The 27663-nt window shown below is 36.7% G+C and overlaps 1 protein-coding gene across 2 annotated transcripts in view; it reads right to left on the reverse strand.

Annotated features, from left to right (window-relative positions):
• The window catches only part of NUP205 (nucleoporin 205), a 53994-nt gene extending 27940 nt beyond the window's left edge, over positions 1–26054 (reverse strand). The window contains exons 1-16 of one of the 2 annotated variants that reach the window (XM_026109485.2): positions 25774–26054; positions 20395–20537; positions 19198–19369; positions 18083–18227; positions 16952–17111; positions 14550–14778; positions 12915–13079; positions 12016–12191; positions 8788–8904; positions 7195–7332; positions 5847–5997; positions 4901–5103; positions 3251–3433; positions 1984–2034; positions 1135–1344; positions 244–343 (exon numbers count right to left, since the gene is read on the reverse strand). In XM_026109485.2, the coding sequence (XP_025965270.2) occupies positions 244–343; positions 1135–1344; positions 1984–2034; positions 3251–3433; positions 4901–5103; positions 5847–5997; positions 7195–7332; positions 8788–8904; positions 12016–12191; positions 12915–13079; positions 14550–14778; positions 16952–17111; positions 18083–18227; positions 19198–19369; positions 20395–20537; positions 25774–25801 (2371 nt within the window). In that variant the 5' untranslated portion in view covers positions 25802–26054. Of the gene's footprint in view, positions 1–243; positions 344–1134; positions 1345–1983; positions 2035–3250; positions 3434–4900; positions 5107–5846; positions 5998–7194; positions 7333–8787; positions 8905–12015; positions 12192–12914; positions 13080–14549; positions 14779–16951; positions 17112–18082; positions 18228–19197; positions 19370–20394; positions 20538–25773 lie in introns of both variants that reach the window. The other variant, XM_026109484.2, reaches the window with a different exon arrangement.
• Between the last annotated feature and the right edge of the window lie 1609 nt (positions 26055–27663).

Here is a 27663-nt window from a genome sequence, read left to right on the forward strand (position 1 = left end):
GGGGAAAAAAAGTCATCCATCTAGCAGAGCTAGAAAAGTAGGAAATAGTTTACATGAAGCACTACTGACTCAGCAGCACAACTCCCTATAGCATACGGTCATTTTTTTTAATATCTTCCTGTCTAAGAGTCTTGGTCTAGCTTTTCATCAGCTTACTGACAATATTTACAAGATCACAAGAGAGAGGTAAGAGAGCAGAGCAAGTCACAATTCTGTTTTCAGTGAATGAATGAACAAGTTAACCTTGTAACTCCACATATTGGTCCACAAAGTCTTCAAGCTGAGGTTCGTAATCTCGCAGCAATTTGTAAAATACTTCCAGAACTGCCTCAGCTACTTCCCACTGTAGATAATCACACAAAAAAAATAAATCACATACAGAATATGACGGATACTTCAATAAAAAGACCAGGATGACAAAGAATACAATGAGCAGTGCATAGTGTACTAGATAAGAGGTATGGAATGACTGTCTAGTTTTAAAATAGTGTCCCACAACACTAGTAATTTACCATGTCAAATAATTTGAACTATCAAGCTTCCTTTTTGAAGTAAAATGGAATCCTAAATGGAATAATTGCCTATTTTATGCTCTGTTTTATAATATACATATTAATATATTAAAGACCACATGCAATAAACAGTCTTTAATAGGTATAAAATTAATAGCTTGCAGGTTCAGCTTAGCATGAGCTTTCATCCAAAAGCATCGTAAAGCAAACTCAAATTCCTTGGTTTAGCAAGTCAGAAATATTCTGTAAAGTAACAATATGGAAAGGACAGATCTAACTTCGAGATTCAGGTACGACAGAGAGGTTCAGAAGTCATTAGCCAACTGGTTCAAATAATTCTCACCAGAGAATGCATATTCTAAGGAGTCCTTAAAAGACTCCTTAGAAGTAGTTCATAGATCCTGATGACCCATGAGTTGAAAAAAACCCCACCTGCTTAAAGAATCAAATCACCTTGAACTGCTCAAGGTTACCTCTGCTGCATCAAAATTAAGCTGCCTGCACAGCTTTTCAAACAACACATCTAAGCCACATCAGTAGTGCCACATCAGTAGTGCCAAATCATTTTAACTTAGATATATGCCGATGCATCCTAAAGGAATGATTTTCAAAGAAAAATTACTTTTTCAGCAGCTCTCCGGTAAGCTCTGGTGCGGAATCGAAGAAACACCGAGTCCCTGAGGAACTGGAGATAGGGATCAAAGCCTGGTGGGCGGAGACCTGCCCCCAAATTAGAGGGGAATGAACTCTCCACTAGTGTGCTGATGAGTCGACAGAAGGCACGGGTTAAAGGATATTCCTCACATCGAGATTCAATCTCGTTCAGCTCAACCTTCCCGAGTGGGCAGAGAAAATGAAAAGAGAAAAATCAAAGATTTTGTGGGAGGAAGAAATGTTTGAGAACAAATAAGATAAGGGCATCTTCTATGAATTACTTTACAGTGAATTGGCTTTGCTGCATTTTTGTCCACTGTACACCACAAACGAAGCAAAAGCAGTGAAGCAACACCACTATTCATTCATTTCTGAGTTCCTAAAAGGTCTGCCTCAATGTTTAACTGAACTCTGCTTTTATTTACCACTTTTATTAAGAAGGCAGTCAGCTGTATCAAGATGTAACAAATATGACTCCTATTCAATATAAAAGTGCTGCAAAATCTACTGCAGTCTGAGACAGCAATGAATAAAAACAGTGAAGCAAAATAGAAAACCTTAATAAAAAGTGCCCTCGAGGAACTTGAAGGTTTAAACACTGCCCTGTTACTAGGAAGAAGCTGCATTAGATTTGTAAATGAATAAAATTTACAGAAATTATAAGCAGACCTGAGAGTAAACTGAGAAGCAGAGAAAAGACAGCTCCTATTTCAAGGGTCTCCTGTGGATAAAACAGCAGATACAACCTCTCCAGACTTTCCTCTGCACTCATAGGTACACAATCAGAGAAGCTACCTAGGGAAAGAGAAACCCTTACCTCAACACCAATTGCTTGTCTCTGTCCTGGAGTTCTCACAGTTTGCAATAGCTTCAAAACAAAAAGAGAAAACACACAAATGATACATTTCACATAATCAAAGTGCATCTCCATCATTTCTATCAGGATTAAAAGGTAAACATCACTTTTTAGCTGTAAGAAGAGGTTTCCTAAATCCTCTTAAAAGTTGAAAAGTTAAGATGGATTGCATATTGTATACTTCTAGCTTTACATACTCAAAGATATGCATCATGTGTATTGTTAAAATGAACAAGATCAGAAATCCTTTCAGATTAATGATTTTCTGCTTACATTGGCTTTGGGAAGACATTTATCTTGTTATCTCTTACAACAGTATATTTTAAGGAACATCACAAACTAGAAAGCAAAGGTAGGGAGTGGTTAAAACACTACTATTTACAAAATATCATTATTATCAGGGTCTTTTTATTAATAATTAACAATAAGCCAGCAGTTGTAGTTCAAGTGCCTCGAGTTCTTCCGAATAAAACAAAAAATTGTCTGAACCATAATATATACTAGAAAATAATTCCATCCCCTTATGATTTCTGAATTAATAATACTGAGGGCATTTTCATTTGATATTCATCTTCTTTAGGGTTCATAGTCAAAATTTTTCTCTGATATCAAGATGAAAGAAGGGGGAAAAAAATCACATTTTTTAAAAGCTGGGGCTTTTACCATGTATCTGGTGCTTGCCATCTTAATCACAAAAGCTGGCAACTGCATATTTGAACTTATAATGAACTTTTTCCTCTGAAAATTACATTACAAGGAAGGAGAGTTCCTTCCTTCCATTAGCATCACTGACATTGGAAGAATATGATTACACAAAAAGTATAACAAAATTATTTAATGCGTGAAACATTTGTTATGGATGACAAATATGTTAAAAAAAAAAAAAAAAAAAAGAGTGCCGAACACACAGAACTGTCACTTAGAAAAACCTATATTTATGTAAACTAAGCACAGCTGCTGCTATCTTTGAGACACAAAAACGTACTGCCATTTTAAAAATCATTTCAAAATAAAAACTGCATTAACCAAGCAACATATACAGTAATATTTCATCTCTGGTTAAAAAAAATAAAATAAAAAAGCAGTGAAAATTTGATATTCAACAATGGAAACAAGAACATTTTGGAGAAAAGACAGTATTATTGCAAAAAATTGTAGCTTTCAAATATACTGACAATTTCATCAGATTGGGATGCTATAGTTCTAAAAACATAGAATTCTAAAATACCTGTGTGTATTCCAGGGATTGCCAGAGCGAAGGAGCTATCTCAGGAGATTTTCCAAAAGCAGTAAGAGTTTCTAATAGTTCTGCTTTCAAAACAGGAGGAATGTTGCACTGCAGAAGTCCCAGAATCACCACAACTGGGGTCCATTGAGGGTGCTCACAGAGAGCCAAGCGAGCATTCTCACTCTAAGGCGGACAACATAAAACAGAAGTACACATTATTACTTTGAAAATTATTAAAGTCTTGCAACCTCTAACTCACAATTCAGCATCAGCAATGAAAATTTTGCTTCTCACTTGAGAGTACACAAAACATCGGAAGAATGGCAGACCATTCCAAAGCAAACAGTTTTAACAATTAAACAAAACCCAAATTTAATGATTCACACGTACAAAAATTGCAGCTAAAATTATACTAACATTGTGCCTATCCATAAAGAAAACTTGTGTGTGTAATAAATTTCTCGTAAGTTTGTTTTAGTGGACACACATTCATGGACGTATTCCTAAACAAGTTGAAGCGCTTACAATCTAGACAGCCTGTTCAAGCTTTGATAGAGAGATTTTGTCAATATTTCTCTCATGAACCTAAAATTATATTTGAAGCTTAAATGGAATTAAGTTCAAGAGCAGGGTTGTCACTAGTGTAAGCTCACTTGAAACTCCCAGATGAACCACTGGACAAGAATAAGCCTCAAGCCTCATTGAATGATAATTCCCTGCACTCCTAGCACAAATTTCCAGGTTTTTTTTTTTTTTTGATGATGCCAAGTAATAGGAGTTTTAAGAGTTCTTTTTCCCCCTCATCCAGAGCAGATATCACAGTTTACACAGTTACACTGTGAACTAATCTGACTTTAAGCAGAGAGAGAGAAAAAAAAACCAAACACACCATTGAGAAGGATAATTTCTAAAATGCCTCATCACTTTCACTGATCTATTCTGTATTTGCATCAGCAAAACCAAAGGGCACCTCACTGCATCACAGAACATTTATGCTGGTATTTTTCAAACCTCCGAACTGTTAAACTGCAGACTTTGGTGAGTGAACTAAAGAGCATACTATCTAGAATTAGCAAAGTCTGTATTGCAGCTGTATTCTCTTGGAATTTCTCTTCCAGACAATTCATGGTATATTTTACCTTTTGGTTTGGGGACATTTTGAATCTAACTCTGGAGGCAAGTTTCACAGTCGGTCAGTTGCCTTGCAAATTTTCTACCATTTCCCTTTAAACTCAGTTGTTATTTTTGCTTTTCCTAACTCATAATTAAATGCAAATGCCTTGAGTTCTACTACTCTATTGTAATTTCTTCTAAATATATCTCAGTTCTGAAAGACATCTCCACGACAGGCAAAGAAAAAGCAGGAAAGCAGGAAAATCAGCAATGCTGGAAGTGCAGGAAAAGGTTTACTTTCTTCCTGATTCATATTGTGACTGCATTTTGGGCATGACAGTTATTCCTGATGCTTTCTATGCTTCTGAACTTCACAAATCAAATAAAATAACTTCTAGGTAAATTTGCACTACATGCCTTTTTTAGTCAAGTGAACTTCACAGCTGAATGACAAATAAAACTGTGACAGAACAGCTAATTCAAATGATGTTTTGCAAGAAAAGATGTATGAACAAAGGAAAACAAAAGATTACCTACCCAATTTATTATAACAGTGGTGAGCTGTAAAAAGGCAATTAATCCATCCTGTTCTTTCTGTGTGATTCCTCGGAGAGGCAGGTGACGATACTGGACACTGTCTGCACTTGGTAAGTCTTTCCTTAAGTGCTCATGATAGAGCATCAAAGAGTGGAAGAAATGCTCCCAGGAGACAGGACTGCCACCTGCTCCTTGGATGTTTTCTGCTAGAAAAGCAACAAACAGATAACAAGATTTTTTTTTTATTATTCTTTCACAGGGTGATAAGCAGGCTAGTTAAATTTAAAAAGAAAACTTCCCTATCCAGAGGAGAAAATAGTTTGAAGCTCAGCTATTGTTTCTGAATTTCGTAGTTCTAATATTTTTTGTAGAGACATGAAGATGCTAATATGGAAAGCCAGTACTAAGAAGTTTATTGTTTTATGAATCAGAATGTTTGTAGCACTATTTACATCTTCAAAGTGTACTTTTTTCATTTTGATCAATGCAAAATTAATGTGAAACCCAGGACAGACCAGCATCTCTTACTTTGTTCTGGTAGTACTTTTTTGATATGTGTAACAGATGCTTCCAAAAAAAAAAAATAAGCTCAGGAAAGATAACTGTATTTACAATATACACAACTTAATGTTGAGACGTGACCCATTTTTATACTTTACATTGAGCAAAACTGACATTCTGTATCTCACATTTCTTAAGAAACAGCTTTTTTAAGAACACATTATTTGGTTATGCAAATTCCTTGCTAGGGCACTCAGACATTTAATTACATAATCAGTCCTTTTATCCAGGTTACATTTCCAAGTGAAACCTTCCAATTTCATCTTCATATTAGTAATGAAGTGTTAAAAGTAAGAAGCCAAAATTCATCTCATATGAATCTTCATACTTTTCTACTGCATAAAGAAAAAGAGTTGAGGAAGAGCTGAAGCGTCACTTTTCTTACCATGACTACTGCCATTGACTTTCAGCAAACTAAAGCAGTAATGAGCACACTGAGGCCCACTAGCCAGTCCCCGCAGCATTTTCAAGTATGGGATGTAAATTGTGGAGGGAAGTAGATCTCCCATTTGCCTAACAAACTTTGACAAGACAACCTAGAACAAATAAAAATAAATGTTTTAAAAAAACTAGTCAATTTTATGAAAACAATAGGCAGCAAAAGAAAAGCAGATTCTAATTTAATGAAATATGGGGGGGGGGGGGGGGGGGGATCACAACTCGAAAATTTGTAGATTGGCCTTTTCCGTTTCCCTGAAGGTGAAATTGCTGTTTGAAGAGAAAATTAAAAAAACCAAAATTTGCTGTTGCAAAGAAATGATACTAACTGTCCAGTTCATTATTTCTAGTTATAAAACTTACTTCAGTTCACAATTCTGTACAGTGGAGTTGTCAACACATCTCACAGCGAGCACAAGTTAAGGTTTGTTGGGACTGAAATGAGTATGCATGTCACACTCCTACACAGTAATTCACAAATACAGTAGCTCCTCTCAGGGTACAATTAAGGGGTCTGCAGATTGCACCAGGCCCTAATTCACTTGCCCATATTCTAGGTGGGTCTCAAAGTGTGTCCAGTTTATCCTGTGCTAGGTTCTGCCTAACATTGCACAGTGCTTCAAGAAGCATTGAAGGTTGACAGCATTTCTGCTTCTAAAAAGTTTTGGAACACCTGAAAGCTTTATCTCTTCCAATTGCTTTTTCATTCTAATTTTAAATTCTAACTCTCATGGCTTATAACATTTGGGTTTTAATTATTTAAAATATTCTTGTGGATTTTTTTACCCATAAAAATACTATGACTCTCTCTCAAACAGGATTTAAAAAGTTTTTCATAATTAAAAAAGTTTACTTCTCAGTTACATCAAAAAGGTATGTAGAGGTCATCAGACAGAAAACATAAAATACTGTTAGCAGAATTTGTTGAGCAATTGTAAAAATATCAGGCCTAAACAAGAGATTAGACTCTTTGTCACTAAGGTTATTGACAACCATGAATGACTGGCAGGCAACAATGACCATGTTAGGCAGTGCAGGACACACTCAGATAAGTCACTGGTAATACATGATAATGTCTTGTTAGAGGGTAGCTCCAGTAATGATACCAAAATCATACCAAGCTTTCTTGTCTTTAAAAATAAAAAAAACATAAAAATCACAACCAAACTCGCCATCGTAGGAGCTGTTATTGCTTCAGCCTGCAACTTTTACGACTTTAATTTCAAGTTAACAGTATTTACTCAATAAAATTGTATCTTCTATTTACAAATACGAAACTAGTGAGCGTCAATAACCTGCCGCTGAGGAGGTCGCTGATGAGCTACTCCAAGGTAGGACCCCATGATGGTAGATGTCTGCAAAGGCTCTGACGGACACCAGTATTCAAGAGCAAGTTCCAGATTAAAGGGGTCTTTCCTATACAATTCAGCAATCTATCAGAGAAAGGAAGATGACAGAAAAATATCAACTATGTAAAGAAGAAAAAATTACTTCAACAATGAACACTGCCTCTAAATAATCTAAACACTTTGGAGGTGCAAAGCAAATGACCTTTCATTCCTTAAAACTATCTGAATATGACAACTTCTGTATAGTAGTATCAGAACGAATGGCAGCCAGAAAAAGTTCAAAATGCACTTATAAATGAAACTTAAATAGCTTTAAATGATACCTTCTATCTGATTGCTATAGATAAAATCATTGCTATCAAACAGCGACATTTCTTTTTAAATAACCATTTGAATATCTTGCTATATTGACGTAAAAACATATTAGCTAATATCAGGAGTAGAAATTTTACCTGTTATGTGAACATACCAATTCTCAGAGTAAATGTCATTTATAGTTCTCAATTTGAGCTTACTATACACCTCTGCGCTACTGCAGCTCTACTTAAGAAAGCATTCCACTATAACCTCTCCTTTTAATGTCCTATAACCTAACCTTTGTAAAAGACCAGTAACCTCTGTATTAAAGACTGCTATAACTAAAACTGCACACTTGTACATACACATGCTAATTAAGGGAGAATATTTATGTTTTCAATTTATTAGTGACCAGAAAATACAAAATACACTAGTACAATATGCTAATCTATTTTCTGATATGGGCTCTTTTGGAAAGTACAGTTAATAAATAATATTTAAATAAACATAAAGACTTCCTTTTCTTTAAGGGGGAGGAGGGCCGAAACAGAAAGAGCCTTATAAACATACCCAAAATTCTACAAAAATTAGGGAATTTGTTTGTATTTCCAGCATTAGCCGTAATGGGTCACCTTGCCAACGTACACTACAAAAAGTGCAAAACAGTCTTCAAAATTCTCTTTACAAATATATCTTCAATTCTTAATAATTGCCAAGAATAGGGGAAAAAACCCTAAAACCTAATTATACTTTACCCACAGTAAATAGGGAGAAATCTTGAAGACTGTTACAGAAACATAAACACTGCGCAATCACTAAGGTCCAGATTCACAAAGGTGTTTTGAAATTCTATTCATTTAGCCAGATCGCAACCTCTGTGATAGCCTGTATTCTTAAAATTCCTAAGTTATGCTAAAATAAGATGGTTTAAGATAAGATTATTATAATTTAATTTTTAGATGTCTATGTACTTTGTGAAATAACCCCAGCTCAATTTCTCAAACATAAGAAACAGTGTAATACTTGCATACTAAACAAGAATGAACTGACATTCTATTACATCAGAAGTCACACTCGTAAATTCATTCCTCTATATGCAAAGTCATAGAAAAAGTGTCCATATTTAAGAAAAAAAATTCATTTAATGAAAAAGGGCAAGACCCAGCACTGTACGTTATCATTCAAATACAGATTTTCTGATAAAGCAGGAAAGTGCCAATGTAATTTAAAAATAGGGCTTACTAATAGCATTAAATGTTCCAGATCTCTCCGAAGGGAAATAGGTGGCTCATTACCCATCTGAATACTCATATGGATCATGCGAGCGTCTTCATCAGCACGATTTCTCAACTGTTTCACCTACACAATTTATGGAAAAAAGCACTGGTCTGTATTTAACTAACAATGGAACAAAACAACAGAAATAACTAAGTTGTCTAAATAGTCTATTAAAAAACTAAAAAAAGCAACTGAACTTGCATGCACATGACAATAATATTTTTTTATAGAGCTCACATTCAAAGATGTATTCAATCACTTCCTTATCTATCAAGGCCCTCAGTTCACGGCAAAAGCCCCGAACGAATATCATGGGAGCTTTTCCCCACTGACTTCCCCATTTCCTCTGGATTGGCCCCAAAAGCTGCCTCCTTTCCCTCTTTTCACTTACAAAGGTAGAAAAGTTATCTAGATTTTAAACAAACAAGTCAGACCAGTATCCACAGAGTAAAAAGACACAGGGAAAACCATGGAATAATGTTTTCTGTATACAGACCTGTGGACTGCATCTTTTGAGGCATAGCTATTTAAGGCTACATCTACTTATAGATACTTCTTTGTCTTTTAAAAAGTTTTGGAGTGGTGTGATTACTTTAGTCTTGGGAAAGTTGTCTGTAGCTACTAAAAGTATTACAACATGTCAATAAATACAATAGCTAAAAAAAGAAGGGAGGGGAAGCACAACTGCAACAATGAAAAGAAAATGTCCCTTAATCAGTCTCCAAGAATTCTTTGTATTAAAAAAAAAAAAAAAAGGCTAAACAAAAAACAGCTGACATTTATTTTTAAATGTCAAAAAGCCGTTGACAAAGCTATTTACTTTCTTTAAGCCTATTGTGGGGTGCTCCAGGATGAAAAGCTAAGGGTTTTTTTTTTTGTTTGTTTTTTATATATATATATATATATTAAGCAGACATTGAGAAATGAGAAACAGAACTAAGCAACCAATTCAACATGTCAAAAATTAAAACGTGGTGATGCCCAATAGAGACCAATTTCTGGTCTATAACATATATTAATTTGGAAAAATAGAATGAGCAGCAAAATAATTGAGAGTCATCAAGAAAAATTAGTTAAGAACTGGAGCTGACTGTAAAGAGGGTCAGAGCAAGCTAGCCCAATTAATATACACACAAAAATCAATACACAGACAAAAGTGAGTGTTGATGAAAGAAATAATGCATATTATCTAAACTACTAATATTAATTGTAAAGCTCTGAATGTAATGCAATTAATCAAAATAATTATCCAAATCATCATTGGCAAGCAGCAGAAGTGTCAAAACTATACAGCAGAGTTAAATAAAACACTGACTTATAATTTTAAATAAAACTTAACAGAGGGTTTTTTTGGTGCACCAAAGAAAAAACAAAAGAAAAAACAGTAAGGATCCTTCAAAGAGACAATTCTAATTATCTACCTAAATCATCAGATTCAAAGAGAACAAATTTAAAATAGAAAGAATTAGAGCATAATTAATTTGTGGAATTTGTGACCATACTGTACTGCTTAGAATAAAACCTTAGAAGGATTCATAAAAAACTAGGTATTCAAACAGATGAAGAAAACATCCATATTTATGCTTTTGAAATAATCCAGCACATAAGGCAAGCACTAACCAATAGCAGCTGGATAAAAGATTCCCTTGTAGGGATATATTCTGATTATCTGCTAACAAAATCTTTCCTCTTAAAAGAACTGGTACTGGCCTCTGTCAAATGGGAAAGCAAAAGTCCACTGGCTTTTGTACACAACCTGTATTACAAAATTCTGTTTATAATGTAAATCTCTCTTCATCTTTGGGCATTAGCTATAATCAACTGCAGAACTGAACCAAAGCAAAAAACTGAAATGGGAAGGAAACACTCTTCCCAGAGAAAAAGCATCCAATTCCACAAGGTGGTGATGTGGAAGACAGATATACCAACAGACAAACACCCTTGGGATTTCCAGGCAGCTGGTGCGATTCTGTGGGATACAAGAGATATAGGGTCAAATCTGCTCCAGATCTAACAGAGCAGCAACCTCAGCCTAGGTTAGTCTCCAGCTCTTCTGCTTTCATCCAAAAATCCACCTTAAAAGTGTTTCATAAAAACCAGTATCGTTACACTGTGATGTTTCACTTTGGTAAAGAAACGCTATCCGATGAAGAACTATTGCATTAAAAGTTCCCAGTTTTAAACCTGTTTGCACTTGATTAAGGGACTTCTTAAAATATACCTCATTCCAAAGGAATGCTTTGTCTGTATTACACAAAACATCATTACGTGCAGCCTTCAAAGGAAGTCCAAAGCCTTTTACAATGTGTAAAGCGTTATATATAGGCAGCCATTGCAGCAGAAATACACTAGAAAAGTTCTATCAATAAGAACTTGCCTGAACTGAACTTATACTTGTTCTGTGGAGATATTACGTGTTAAAAAAACAGCCTTAATTTAGAAAACAACATGCAAGACCAACATATTATAAATAAGTTAGTACTAAAACTAAAAGGCTGTCTACAACGTGTTCATATATGCCCTCAGAAAGATTCTTAAGGCTCAAATCATGTTTTTTCCTGCCAATATTGTTCTCCTTCCACCAGTTTACACTGAACAAAAGATATGTTAAAATTCTTCTTTTTGCACATTGAAAATGTGATTATTTAACAGGTCAGATTACAACTCAACACAATGAAGTTCACAAAATAGTACCCCCATCAATTATGTAAAAGCATTTTCATACGAATGTAATTTTCAGTGCCTGGATACAAGGCCTTGCACAAATGAAACTTCTCTAATTGCTTCAAACATTTTTTTTCTCTCTTTTGCAGCGTTTTTGCTGTTCTAGTGAAAACAACAGCTCATTTTATCAGCACCTTATACTAAGGAAGAAAAAGCAGAATCCCTCCCCTTAAACATGCAAAAGAGTAGTAAAAAAAAAAAAAATTTAAGCAACAAAACAAAACCACTACCATTACAAAAACCTGGTTTGCAAATCTGACTACACTGAAGTAGAACTTGATTTAAAAGACTTCGATGTGAAAAACAAACTCCAAATCACATTGGTTCCATAAAGTGAACAAGTTTTCTGAACTGCAGCACCTCAAGTTCAGGGTGATATCTGAACCTACATATTACCTGTCCTAATTTTACAAATCTGGAAAAGATATCTAAATTTCTCAAGCAGGGCTACTCACATAATCAACTTACTTTCATTGGCATAAGTGCAAGGAAGTCTGTGACAAGGTTATGAATCTTGCGAATGTAAAATTCCTCCTGGTAGAAATTTTCTGACCCCACCACAGATTCAGTCAGGAACAGAAAGACATTATCAGCAACTGCTAGCTCTGCCATCGCCTCATCTGCCTCGGTGAATTCTGCAAGAGCTAGGCAACAAAGGAGGAGATAAAAAAAATTCTGAATTACTTAATGTGTTTCAAAATACCTGGATAACTTGCAAACTGACAAGCTTCTATCAGCTATGTTTTTTCCACTGTACAGAAAAACACTTGACTAGAAGAGACACATTAACACAGGGTGATGGTCTGGGCTTTCCTCTTTAGTCAGAGTTAAGGTGCATAATCTATTTACCAGATCAAATCTAAGGCTGTGAACTAAGAATCATAAACTAACCTTAATTAGAAAAGTTATGAAGTCTATGTTTTCCTTTAAAAGATATTTTGGTACAAGAGTACAAGAGAAAAAAGCAAACAGATCCACCCTCTCAATATATTGGAGTTTAACCTTTGCAGAGGCACAAAGTCATAAACACAAAACTATTCTTAATTTAGGCCTTTAAATGGTATTAAAGCTGCTAAAATCCCACTTTCACATTTTTCAGTACAACATTCAAATCTCTTTCACTTCAAGACAACACTGTGCAGTATTAATGTCTACAGCAGTAAATATTTCTAAGTCTGTGTACATTTCACAGCAATTCAATTCTCAACAACCACACACACACACTGAGAAAGCTTTAAAGAAGCTTGTCAGCAGCACTTTTATCATAAAGGTAATTACTAATGTTTCAGAAAGGCAGATACTTTGACTTACTGCACTTGCAAGCTCTGAATACTAAACTGCAGCAACTACACTTTAGGGTAATTTACCTGTCACATCAGATAATTGCGATATTCCTCGTAATGCCAGTGCCCAGGCTAATCTAACAGTCGCTTGCAGTCCTGGTAGTTTCCATGACTGAGATTCCTGAAGGCGAGTGTGTATTGTTGCTATATACTGTCTCTCTGCTAGTAGAGGGAGCCGGTGCATGAGATCTTAAAAAACAACAAAAAACCAACACCAACACCCAGTAAATAAATATGAAAACAAATACACAAAATCCTAGTGCAAAACACAGAAGTTTATCTCACCCAGTAGAGCTAATTTTTAAGCTTTCTGTTGCCCTTTAATCAAAGGATTCATTCCAAAGTCCTAAAGGCAAACAACTAGTTTCATAAATGAATGTAAGTTATCTATAACTTACCAGAATTCATTCATAAACCAGCAATAATAAAGAGTATACTAAAATTTCTGGATATACGTAACAATTTTCAGATTAAGACATCTAAATTTAGGTGTCAACATGCAGATGGACTCAGATGTCTACACTTCAGGGGGCACTGGATTGTCCTAGGGACTATACCAGAAATTTAGATGTTTTTACCCACCTTATGTGTGCACACCTGCACACAGGCACCTAAATATGCAAGAGTTAATCTGTAAGCTGAACATCACAGGAGGTGACAAAATTAACCTTGCACTTCAAAATCTGAAATTCCAATCCTTGGATCTCCTTGTCTCACAACTCATTGCAAGGTTTATTTACTTAAACTGGCTACTCTAGAGAAAGTTTTAGAATTCCTATTCAGTCTATAAAGAAAGGAAATTCCATTGTCAAGGCATTTACCAATGTCAGTGAACTGTATTCACATGCAAAGCTAACAGCGCAAATGAATAATTATTCAAACTCTTGTTATTTTTTTATTAAAAGGAAAAGAAATATGCAGAACATTGCTTCGTATTCTTGACAGACAACAATTTTAAAAAGCAGGTCAGAAAATATTTTATGTGAGACATTTTGTGCCTAATATTTTTAGCAAGGCAAAGGAGATGGGCTAAGGCAGAGCTAATGGTACTTGTGCAGGAAGTTAACTGGGAGAGAAAGAAGGAAAAGGAAACTTCAGCACTTGCAGCAAGGCTAGAGAGTTGGTAAGTAAGAGCTGTCTGGAAACTAGAGCACAACACCTGATTTTGTAGCAAAGCACAGTGTGTTGCTAAAGTGCTATATCAAGAATGCCAGGATGTGCCAGACTGTATGAAGAATATACTGAATACTGTAAATTTAGCTTCAAAACCTATTACACACTTTGACATGCAGAGCCTTACTTCTTCTTGTCAAGTAAAAAAAAAAAACCAGCATAAAAGGCAGAATCAATACTCAACAGTTCCTGGAGAACAGTTACGTATTTAGGCACTCTCTCTCCCAGTAAATTCACCTGAGCCCACATACTGTATCTTGCATCTATTGTCATAGTATTCATGTGTAAATTTATTCAGATTGATACTGAAACAATTCTGTTCCCCTGCATAGGATAACTGTTGCTTAACATGTACATTTGAGGAAGGTGTTATGCATTACTATAATAAACTCCGATAGAAATTTTAGTTTTTTGTAACAAAATTGGTTAAATAAGAATTTATCTATCTGCATGATGTAACCTCCTTGGGAAATTTGCCAGCATTACCTTCACGATCCTCTGTGCCTTGTTCTAGAAAACTGACATCAAAGCAGTAAAGGAGAGCCATGAGAAGAGACAAGTTCACACCATCCAAAGAGCCATCAGCTTCCACTGTTACTTTCTCCAGGTAACTTATGAGGATTAGAGTGTCATCCTTACTCAGTGGTGACTGGCAGGTCCAGACAAAGAGACTTTCAGCCAAGGACTGTCGGCACTCTTTGATAAGGTCAGAAACCTTAAAAAATAAAAAAAATAGTATAAACAAACTGGCAACATATTCAATTTGTCTTCCTCAGGCAATCAATATGGGTAGTGTAAGTTAAAAATGACTCTAAAAACAACAGCTAGTGAAAACTCTGGGGTTTTTTAATTGCTAAACAATGAAAGGCATATTTCTGCTTGTTAAATGCATTTGTATTCCTATGTATTTCACATGAGGTGCAAGTAGATATTTCCAAATCTGATTATATGCAAAACAGCATCTCTGACAAAGTCAGAAGGCATGAATCTGTACAGAATTTTCATAGCTGTAAATATATTACACACACAAAGGTCACATTTCCTGTCTGTATTATACAACCACACTGGTAGTTATATCCAAGGTCATAGTCTTAAGACCTCTTCCTCCAGCCCAAAAGAGATGCCCTCAACTTGCTATATAAACACACAGTTTTTAAGACATTGAACAATATTAAAGACATGTAAAATTTAAAATTAAGACTTTTTTGCTTAGTCAGACAATATATTTATATTAACTTGAGTATACAAACATATAGGGAATGTTAGATTTCATTTTACATCTGGAACAAATACCAAGCCTTATGTGAAAGCTACCAATCATTTTCATACTAAAAATAGGATTTTTATTTTATTATTTGGCAAAATATTGCATACTACAGTAAAATTAAGTACACTGGCCCTCAGAAATAATCAGTTTGTCTTTTTCTAACAGTTATATCAAAATCATCTGTTTTCAAGCAAAGATAAACATTTATTTCATTTGTTAAATCTGTTCCTCCTCCCACACTGGGTTTTAACTGCTTTTTAAGTCTTCTGGAAACAGTAGAAGCTCAAGTAAAGAATATCTTCAAAAAAAAAGTCACTAAAATGGCCTTTCATAGCCATCCTTAGAAAATGTTATTTAGATAAATTATCAGTTTCTAATAAAGTTCTTGACCTATACTCATTGTGTCTGGTTAAATAAAAAAGTAATGCTATCTGCATTCTATTTCCATTAAAATTACATGCACAGTGATAAAGGAAAAAGTGCTTCAATATTCAACACAGCAACAGATTTGTGCATAAACTCCTGGAGAATAATAGTTCTAATGAATATTGAGGGGGCTTCTGAGTATGATAGTCAACCTAAAGGGAGAAAAACAATCTTCTAACATTAAGCACTAAATGAATTTTAAGGCAAATGACAAGGATATTCTTTGCACAGTTTCTAGAGCAATAGCAAAAATTTTAAACTAGCTCCTTATCTGGGGGAAAACAAATTGCTGATTATATCCCATAATAATTTTTAGAAAGATCACACATCAGAAAGAAGCTCAGAAATTAAAACAACGATGTTTAAAATCTTCCTGCTACAGATATACTCCGCAGTTAGTCACAGTCCCAATCAACTTCAAGGAGTATAAAAATGAGAACTCATTTTCAAACAATTCTCACTGCTCACTATTAGAGATTTTTCTGGCCATAACAACAAAAAATTGGATTACCAAAAAAAAAAAATTAACCTAACTGGACTTAGTTTCATCCTATTTTGATCCTTTTTGAATTTTAGTTTTCTATTTTTATTCCAAGGGTGCTGATAATGGTAGTGCTGAGAGCAGATGATTTAATTTACAGTGTTTAGAATAAAATTTAAAAAAAACAAAAAAACACTGCAGTACATGTAAACATTAGATTTGCTTTCTAATTCTCCTTGATTACACTCCCTTACTAAAGACAGGGTATGCCCTGGTATCATGGAGCAGCAGAAAAACAGAAAAAGCGTGTAGCAATCTGGATCCCACATTGGTATAGTACAAGCTGCAGAGTAGTTACCGTTATGCCTCAGACAGTAACAGAGCTTGCAAAGGTACAGAAGAGAAACTAGAAAGTAAAATAGTGAAAAAGAAAAAGAAAAAGAAAAAGAAAAAGAAAAAGAAAAAGAAAAAGAAAAAGAAAAAGAAAAAGAAAAAGAAAAAGAAAAAGAAAAAGAAAAAGAAAAAGAAAAAGAAAAAGAAAAAGAAAAAGAAAAAGAAAAAGAAAAAGAAAAAGAAAAAGAAAAAGAAAAAGAAAAAGAAAAAGAAAAAGAAAAAGAAAAAAGTAAAAACTTACCCCATATCTCTTAGTAGTATAACTATATTTTAATCTTCGCAGTGATTTGGAAGAATAATCACACCCATTCCCTCCTTTACCTCTTTGCGATGTTTCTCACTGCCCAGCCCTCGCTCCCTCTGGAGTTTATCAAATTCATTGTTCAAATCAATATGAGACACAAGAGTGAGGATCTTCTGAGTCAAACCCTGCTCCATTAGGTCATCTGTAAAGCGTGTCGTCATGGTCATCAACTCTTGACTATAATGGAGAGAAAATAAATTTAACAATTAATCAAACTATTCCCAGTCACAGAGGAAGCCGTCTAAAATAATAAATCCCATAGAATGTATTTGCTAACTGCCAGAAAATGAATAATTACACTATGCTCAAAAAGCAACTAAACATGCATCACAAATCAGCAAACAGTGCTCTCTCAAAACATTATGCTGAATGGATACAAAGTTTTTGGGAAACAGTAGTTTCAAGAACATGGAAAATGAGGAGAGTACAACACGGTTAGTTAAAATTTCTGTAAAAGGACAAAAGTACTATATATAAAGATGCATGTAACTTACAAGCTCACAGCCTACAAATGTCTCTTTCTCACTAATAGAAGCATTTGCGCCACTACATATATCCTACTGGAGTGGTTGAACTTGCTCTAAAGTGATCACTTCTGTTATGCTGTGGAATTTACATTTATATTGTAACACGCACTGTAACATCTTTCTCTAGTCAAGCAGTCACATTAGAAGTAAGCAGTGGGTACTTTTTTCTTTTTACAGTCCAAAAAAAAAAAAAGTCATGCATGCATATTATGTTCTCCAGTAAATACTGCATCCATTTTAAGCAAAGGCAGGAAAACAATCCTTTGTTTTCCTATACAAAGGTAGTGACAACACAGCATAGGTAGAAATTCAGTCTCTGAAATACTAAGTAACCAGCACTATTTAGAGCTACATTGACTGGAAGGATGTCTGAAGCAAAACATGGCCAAAAAGTGAAGAAGTATAAATAAATTGGAAATAAAATGGATGCCCCTATAAACCATTAAAAATATATGTAAGATACAGAAGAATATTATGCTTAAAAAGAAGCACAAAAGCAGCAGCAGCAGGTTATAAGGAAAAAGTAAATTTGAGAATATTTGGATTCCCTCAAGTCTAATCAGCCCTAAAAGCAGTCAAAACAAACAGTTCTTTAATGCATCAGCTCACTCTAATACAGACCTGAGTTCCAACGTCCATGTCTTGCCTTGGCGTGACTGGATAAGGGTTCGTAATGAATTGGCTATACATCTTTTTCCATCCCAGTACAAGAGAACAGCCACTAGACCTCGCGTAAGGCCAGGAAAATGAGGTTGCTGGTGCTCTCCTATTGAATGAAAATACACAGAACAGTCACAGAAATTTGAAGGCATATGTTGATTCTATCTTTATATTTCTAATAAAAAATATAAAAATTGCATTCAAATCAGCTGTGATTATTCACCATCGCTTTGATTGTTTTGGGCACTTAGGAGAAATCACAGATGTTTTGGGTGCTATTATCATTAAAACTTGTATTTCACTGCTAGAAATATCCACAAATTTAAAAGAAACAGAAGTGCAAGTCCATAAACATCCTAGTCCAAATGGTATCTGCATATTGATATTTACTCATCTTAATAATCAATTCACGCTATCAGCAAAGTATCTTTTCTTCATTCAAAATGTATATTTCTGTTTGAATTTACATTGAAAATTCAAGTTCAAAATAGAAATTGAGGTTGACTTCAAGATGGTTTTTCAAGAGGTGACAATAAGCAAGTTATCTTCATCATGAATTAAAAAAACAGAAAGACAAAAAGTAGCTAATGATTACTAATTGTTCAGTTTTAATAACACTGAAATCACTTTTCTACACACAAAGCATGTGTCACTTTCCAGATTTCCTATGAATCAGTTCTCAGATTTTGATACAAACACAGTCATATATCACTATATAAATAACACGTAATTTGCAAAACAAACATCTATCACGTTGCTTTATGGAGAAACTCACACTCAATTATTTTTAAATATTCTTAAATTTAGTGATATTTAGAGAAGATAATTCATAAGAAAAAACGACCTTCAAATTATTCTCCCTTTTTGCAATGGCTGAATAAAATGCAAACATAAAGAACAGTGTTTTTGTATTAAATGACAGTGTCGGAGATTTCTTTTTAAGAACATTCTACATATTAGGAAACTAAAACCTTGACTGAATCACGCATTCATGCAGTTACCTTACTTAAACATATGGATAACATAAGAAGGCCCCATATAAGCTGTACTTCTCCATCCCTATTTTCCCTTCTCACCAGCTAGAAGGAGCTCAACAGCTGCCAGTTCTCCAATATCAAAGAGGTCACTGAGGATAAAGGCTTCTCTGATGAGTTGCTCTGGCAAAAGCCTGGTTCCCTGCTGGCCTTGGATAGCAACCCCCTCTGTACTTGCTTTTTGAATTTTCTCATGCTGCTGAACATTCTTTGGCTGCAAGAGAAACAAGCATCACAAGTTATTCAGAATGGCGTGATCAAGCACTGACTAAAGCTTTAGGCATTAATCCTTCCTCACAAATGCAATTCTGACAGGTTAAGTTGTCATCATAAAAACAAAGTCAGTGTTTTTAAACGCAGAGATAGTAAAGGCATCCTAAAAATGCTTCACACTTGCACAGCAATGGTCTTGTGAGAATGTCCCAAAAGCCATCTTATGCAATTGGTGCTGACATTTAGTTTACTCAGCATAACAATGATGGAAAGTAAATTTTGATACAATTCTTAACAGGAATTGATATCATCTCAGTGAAAGACACCCCAAATATTGATCACAAACTGTTGCATTATTCCATTCCAAAGCACCACTTTCTGCATCATTCTTTCTTCCATGCTAAACTGCTACAACACGGAGAGAAAAATCTATACCTGATAGTTAAATCTGCTGACTTACCAGTCTTAAAAATAATACACTATTGCAAAAGTAACACCACAAAAAGGACTCGTTATACTTCCAATTGTTATTCTGTGATCCATCAGTCAAGAACCAATGAATTTTTCCAAATCATCTCACATTCCTAACAGGACATCTTGCATGTTTTGTACATTCATGTTCACCTACTCTGTGTGTTGGTTAAACTAACTGAAGCACGTGCGTGTGCATGGACCAAATCAGCAGAAATAGTTTTGTCCTTCTTTTCAGACATACAAAAGTAGTACTGAAAAAAAAGCTAGTACTTGACTGATGGATCATCAGATACTTTTGAATGCTATTCCTTTAAAAATAGCATTCAAATAAGAAAAAAAAAGTTACACATTTAAAAAATATATATAATGCACAAGACACAAAATACTAAGTATTTTTCAAGCTATCTTTATTCTTATAGCAAATAAGACTGCAACCATTTGTGTCATCTACTGTAAAAACGTAGAATGAAAAGAACTGTCAGTGCCTAAACACAAGACAGAGCAAATCATCAGCTCTGCAATTTTTTCCACAAGAGAACATTAGTCCAGTACCGGATTTCTGAAGAGAGAAATGAAGTCAGATTTGTGCTTCTTTAAAACTTGATCAAGGCGATGAATGGCTTCAGGTTGTCTCTTCCAAATGGCATTCATCACTGTCTGCCATATGTCTTTATATGGACCCCACAAACTGGCAGCTAAAAGAAGACATAAGACAAAAACATGTATTCAAAACGGGAAAAGAAAAGCAATTCTTTATACAGTATTTTCAATAAGGAGATTTTTTTAATTTACTGTAGAGTCTCAGCCTGACAGTTATGCACATCAAGCAAAGCATATTTTCCCTTTTTAATGGGCAAAAAATTAGAACAATGGCCGGATTATTTTGGCTGATGGTAAAACATCTGAGACATTAGAGAAGCAGAAAGGAAGATGCATGCAGGTAAGTTCTGGGGCTCTAAGTTGTCTTATGAAGATATTCAATACAATCTCTGGGTGTAATCTTGTATCCATATATATATATATATATATATATGTATATATATACACACACACATATATATATATATAGGAAATTCCACTCACTTGGTAAGACTAAAATAATAACTAAGAACTAGACAGCAAACCTTGAATCTGAACAAAATGAGGCCGAGAAGGCTTCCTGCTTTCTATTTTTGACAGAAAAAAAACAAAACAAAGAAATATATCATACACAAGAGACTAAAATGAAAAACAGTGCTCCCAGAATTTACTGCACCATTGCATCAGGTGGTGCAGAATAAAATATATTAGAAACCAAAATCATAAGCTTAAAGGCAATATTATATCAGGAACCAAATTCACAACCCTAGATATTTCTTTCATATTCACTCATTTTTCTTATTTTAGTTACCAAAAAAAAATACAAGTACTTTGGACCCATAACCCATATTTACTGCTGACACTCTGCACAAGAGCAGAAGAGTAAGAATTACTGCAAGAAGGGGGAGAAATGCTATGATCCTGAGCACTCATGGAAGTGTTGACTTTGACTGCCCATATTTTATATGCAGATCTGTAGTACTAGATAGTACATTTCATTTTCCCCAACAGTAAGAAAAGGAGTATAAAGATAAGAATTTGCTCTACTAGAAACAGAGAGATCAACACAAATAGTTGGTTAAATATGTTGAGAAGACACCAGGTTATTTCTGGAAGCTAGCAAGCATAACTAATATTATTAAGACAAGTCTGACCATACTCAAGAAATGACTTCTCTTCCTCTGGTCAACACTGAAAATGTTTCCTCTGCATACTTCAGATCTGAATTCAGTATTATAGCTGAATGATCTCTGCATTACTACGAACTGTATCGTTCAAAACCAAAAGTCTGTAGCATAAAGACTGCACTAGAAGTGTCCTTATTTGCATTAGGTCTCATGAAAATAGCATGCCAAACCAGTCCTGAGACTTCTTCTATTTTCCTTGCCTAAACTGAAAACCTTACAGATTACCATATAGTATTAATTTCCTATCCCCAAAATTATCAGACCTCCATTAAACAGAAGTATGAAAATGCTTCCCTCTGTAGACATCATTTGTATTTGTGAAAGTTTCAGATTCCACACCGCAAATCACTGCTAATTTACTATCAATTGTAGCCAGCTTGCCTGCAGGTTGCCACATAAGAATCAGTGCCTGATTTTATGTATTACAGAGCATCGACTGAGACAGAGCCTGATCTAAAGACATTATAAACTAGGGGTGTTTTTCCACGCTACAATTTTTCCAGTGGAGAAGCTACTTTAAGAGGTGCTGTCCTCCTTCATTCAGAGCCACTCATTCCCATTCCTATACATGACTGCTTTCCTAATTACATCCTTGCAGCTCTTTGTTGGACTGCACTACAAGTCATGCAAGCCAAATGATCCAGGTTAAAAAAAAAAGATCGGGGGGGAAGCAACATTTTCCAGAGTTTTTCCTATCTTGTTTTTAAAATCAGACCATTTCATGAATACAGTTTAGAAAGTGACCCTGCTAACTAATGCATGAATACAACTGAAAGAACAACACACTCAAGCACAGAGGGCAAGAACAAGAGGGCGCAGATGGGCAGAAACTCTGAAACCAGCTTTGCTTCCAGAGAAATGATAAAACAGAATTATGCCTTACAGGTTAGTCTATAAGCAAAAATACTAGCATTTCACCTGAAACTGGAACTGGCTTATCCCCTCTCTTTTTCTTTTTTTTTTTTCCTTTTAATTGCACAAGTTAACACTGTAGTGTAAAATCAAGTGCAGAGGCACTTAATTATAACTTGAGTTTGTCAAGGCCAGCTCTAATCCTCAAGAAAACCTTGATTAGATGCATCAGAGAAAAACCTAACCATGCCTTGTCTTGACCAGGCTGTTTACATTAAGACAGTACATAAAAGGCAGCTACTTTGATATGAAGATGTCTCTTTTTTTTCTTTTTTTTTTTTCTCTCTAAATGATGAAGATACCACCTCAAAGTCAAAACAATGCAACATGCTGCATAGATGCCCTTAATACTAAGGCAGTGTAAGCCAGGTGTAAGTGTAGTGAGCAAGCAAACCTAGCATGGAGACAAGGGGAGGTATCGCAGAACGAGACTACTGGTTTCAGTCAGTTTTACGATTACCTAAGGAACCTTGGAAGCAGTAACAAACTCAGCAGAAACTTTGTCAGTTTTGTTCTGTTGCAAAAGGAGGAAGAAATCAGTTAAAATAGAATTAAAAACAAAACAAAAACCTCCCACCCCGAACTCAGCACCAACAAAACTAGCATCTCACATGCTGGCATTTACTATACCATAAGCTTTGCCAGTGGAGTTGTAGCTGGGAGGGCAGTCTGAAAAAAGGACAGATCCTTGTCCTTTTTAAACATCATTAAACTGCATTTTAATCATACAATGTTACCCCTGCCTAGATAAATTCATTAGAGATAGCTACTACTGGACAAACAATTTCCACTCCAGACTATAGCTGGTTCTCCCACTTTAACTTCAGAGTTCAGGGATTTACTTCTACTCTAAAGTCTTTTCCAACCACCGCTGCTATTAGACTATGCAGTCCAATGAACACCAGCAGCAATCCACACAGCCTGCCAAAAGCTGTTCAACTATTTCCCTGCCCCAGCTTTTGCTCTTGTGCCTACAATAAAACAGCTTTGCACTAGCCCAAATATTTGTACTACCATGCACTAGAACAAATTTAGGATCAAGTCTAACTGCAAACTAATCCAGAAAATAGTTTGTTTTCAGCAGGATCATGTCTCCAATCTGGTTTGCACTGTGACGGCACAAACTACTATGCTACCACAAGGACAGAGTATTGCAGAGAAAGGAACAAGCAACTGGGGATGGAAAAAAGGCTGGATAACTTTGCTTCTTTCAGCAACTATACTGACTTTTGCCACTTATGATGTTTGAATGATTATAGTTTTAAAAGGACTGACCATCCCATCAGTGAACAGCAAGGAAGAACAGGCTGGGTTGCATCTTTTGGCAGCAATGCCAGTTTATGCTTATGTTTGAAGTTTTTGCCAAACTATAGACTTAACCATGTTATGCCTGTCCTCATAAACAGTATACTGTAAACTAAGGCAAAATCTCCATTAGTTCTAGCGTCACATCTACTTTAACTTTTATCTCATCTTCCATGTATAACAGTTACCACTTCTTCTCCTATTCTTCTTTAAATTACATGGCTACAGAATCTCTTGCCATGTAATTTCTACAGCAAAGTCTAATTTTATTTGACCCACTCCAATTTTCATTTTCACAGTCACATTTCATATACTGAGAAACATAGCCATAATCACCCCTCCCCTAACCCCAAATAGAGGGTCTCTGCTTTATTCTTTTTTCTTTTTGTGAAGGGAAAACTGATTCAGTTAGATCAAAATACTTTCCCTGTAAAATCTACTCTTTATTTGGTACAGAAGTTGAGCTTTTAAAACTTAATGGCTTAATCAGCTCATTGTGGCATACAACACCCTGGTTACAGACCTTTTGGCCATACCCATATTCCAGGCATGACAGCTTTTTCACTTGGTACCCCTGTATTAATCTAATGAAGTCCAGCAAAAGCAAATGCAAAGTCCTGCATCTGAAAGAGAATAACTCCATGCAACAAAACAGGCTGGGGGCCAACTGGCCAGAAAGCAGCTTTGCAGAAAAGCATCTGAGTGTCCTAGGAGATGAGAAGCTGAACACTAGTCAACAGCACACTCTTGCAGCAAAGAAGGCTTCCACACACTGAGCTATATGTACAGAATGACAGTGAGCATGTCAAATGATTATTTGCCACTGTTAAGCAACTCTTAGAGTACATCACTCCAGTACTGTGTCCAGTTTCAGACTCCCTAGCGCAAAAAAAAAAAAAAAAAAAAAAAAAAAAAAGTAGGGGGCTGGGCAATATCACATAGGAGTAGAGGCTGAAAGAACTGGCCTTGTTCAGTCTTTAAAAGGAAAGGCTAAAAGGGGTGGGAGAGGGGTAGCTTTTGTCTTCAGCTAATTAATGGGTGAGTAAGGAAGATGGAGACTGAGCTACCTCAGGAGATGAGCAGCAATAGACACAAGCTGCAATACAGGAAATTCCAAGCAGCTATTAGGAAAAAAAAAAAAACACTAAGAGAAGGATCAAATGCTGAAACTGAGGTCCAGAGAGGATAGGAGATCTCCAGCCTTACGGACGCTCAAAACTAGCCTGGACAAGGCCCTGAGCAACCTGACTGAGTAGGCCCTGCTTTGAACTGTTTGGACGAGATAACCCCCACAGAGCTCTTTCAAGCTAAATTATTCTCCAGTTATCCACTCCTTCCCCTCTTATTTTAGCCAAATCCCCTAGTTAAGCTGTTAAACACTGCCTCAATCAGCCACAACCATGCCTTGTGGCCAACTCTTGAAGGATCATAGATGACTAGATTATCCTGCTGCTCCAAAGCGCTAGCAACACTGAGCACAAGAGGAACTAGCTGAACATTTCTAGACTTCTTGTGTAGCACTGAGTAAAATTCAACATGCATTTTTTTTTTCATATTTTATTGTGCACAGCATTAAGAGAAGAGAATCTTCACCTTCTTTGGAAGATACAAAGCAACGCAAAGTGGTTGCATTAACCATGCGTGCATTAAGTTATCATAGACCACTCTGAGCGAAGCTTCCTGTTGTTACTCACATTACTAATTTTATATATAGTCGTGACCAGTCTCGGGCAAGCAAGGCGGCACCTCTGAGCCTACGCGGAGCTTCTCCCCCGCCGCTGGCCACACAGCCCCCACAGCCGGGCTCCCCGCCTCCCGCCTCCCGCCTCGTCCCACGTCTCCCGGCTCCACGGGGCAGCGGAGGGCCGCCGCGGACCCCCGGGAGGGCGAGGAGGGACCGCCGCAGAGGCGAAGGGGCCACCGCGGCCCCGCGCCCGCTGCCTCTTACCCGAATTTACCGCCAACGGCGCCGCCATCTTGGAGAGCAGCGAGGCGCGCTGGCGGCGCCGCCGCCTGCCGAAGGGCCGCCAGCGCGCCCAGGTGCCCGCCGCGGTGCCTCCCGGCAGCGGCGGCGCGGCCGGCCCTGGCCCCCCCGCGCGGGACACGGCGGCAGCTCCCGCAGCTGCGCCCTCAGCCCCACTCCTGCGAGCTTTCTGGTAAGGAGCGCGGCAGCCGGCCTCAGCCGCAGGTCCTGCGGCGGCCGCGGCGCCTGCTGGGACTTGTAGTCCCTGAGGAGACCACCCGCCCCGTGACGGAGCGGCGCGGCGCTGCCCCTAGGCGAGGCCCTCCCGAGGGGGCTGGCCCGGCGGGGTCTTCGCCGTGTGGCGAAGGGCACGGGCCGCTTCGGCGGGGTGAAGGAAGCAGCCCGTCTCGTAGCGTTATCCGAGAGCCAGCGGCCGCGGCGCGGCCCGTCGCGGAGCACCGCTCAGTTCCCGAGGGGGTTCCGTTACGGGAGGATCAAATTTGTCCTTCTGTTAGTGAGACATGTTCCTTCTGTGTGTTGGTGTGCTCCATGTTTGCGTTAACGCGTTTTGAACTACTAAAAATGGAAGGGGAAGCACGTGCGTTGAGTATGTGCGACGCCGAGGTGGGAGCTGGAGGCTTGGTGGGCTGCTGAGCTGCTGTATTTCCAGATTCACTCGTGTAATGTAAGGAAGGTATCACTTTTATTCCATCTGTTTTTTCTTTTCCCACATCCTTTTCTGTATCGTGTTGGAGGGAGCCTTTCATGCCTCACCGTATAAGTCATATCCATTAAATAAGGCAAAATGTCTGAAGGCAGATATTGCACCAGCAGGTAAATTTATTAGAACTTTTTTCCATCCTTTTCAATTAAAAAAAAAAAAACACTACTATTCTTTTTCCTTTTTTTCCCCCGAAACCTGAATGGTTTCATTTTCTATGGTTTCAGATTGAAACCTCTAAAAAAATGAAGTAAACCATTTGTAGATGTTTTTATGACAAATAATCCTTATTTAAAATGCGGATAATTAGAACAGCACTATTCACTTAAAAGTAGTAAATCATAAGTTTTTGATCAACTCTGTTAGCAGGTGTGTGGTATTTAAAAGTCATATATTTCTTGGTCTTTGATGGTGAACTGGGGTTTACAATCTTGTACAGGAAAAAAGCAGCCCTCAAAGGGGATATACTGCGGAGAAAGCTGCGTTTATACTCAAGGTATGTACAGGAAAAAAAATACCAGGAATGAAGAAAAGAAAGCTAAAAGGACATTTGTACATGTGTCTGGAGCTGAAGAATGAATATTATCATCTAAGAAGTCTCCTATATCTGAAGTCACTTTACACCTGCTATCCCAGTAGTAATCTCAAGTCTCCTCCAGAAATTCTCTCCTGTGTTAAGATAAAAGATTCCACCAAAAGTATGTATTCCTTGTAGTGACAATAGTTTTCCTTCTTGGACTTCATTAAAACCATATTTCAGCAGTTGCAAAACACTGTCCAATGCACTAGACCTATGGGAAATTGGCAAAATAAGTATCTTTGCCTCGCTAGGTCTTCACTACAATGAGATGGCAGAAGGGGCAATATAAAGAGAGCAGAGGCCCTGGAGTGAGAGTGAAATTGGCAAGACAGTTGCAAGAGACCAAAACCAGAGAAATATCTTCACAAAGATTAGTCAGAAAAGAAAGAGGAGAAAGAATAGGAAGAAAATTAAAGTAGAGGAAAAAAAAAAAATCTGCCCTGTCAAGAACAGGTTCTTTTAGAGTTCAAGGAACGGATGAGTTTTCAACAGTTTGGCCTAACTTGTTCATTCAGTCAAAGGGATTATGTTTCCTTGAGATTTCCCTTTTCCTGGATTTAGCCATTAGCCAGTA

Source organism: Dromaius novaehollandiae, chromosome 1 (assembly GCF_036370855.1).
Source record: "Dromaius novaehollandiae isolate bDroNov1 chromosome 1, bDroNov1.hap1, whole genome shotgun sequence".
Lineage (NCBI taxonomy): Eukaryota > Metazoa > Chordata > Aves > Casuariiformes > Dromaiidae > Dromaius > Dromaius novaehollandiae.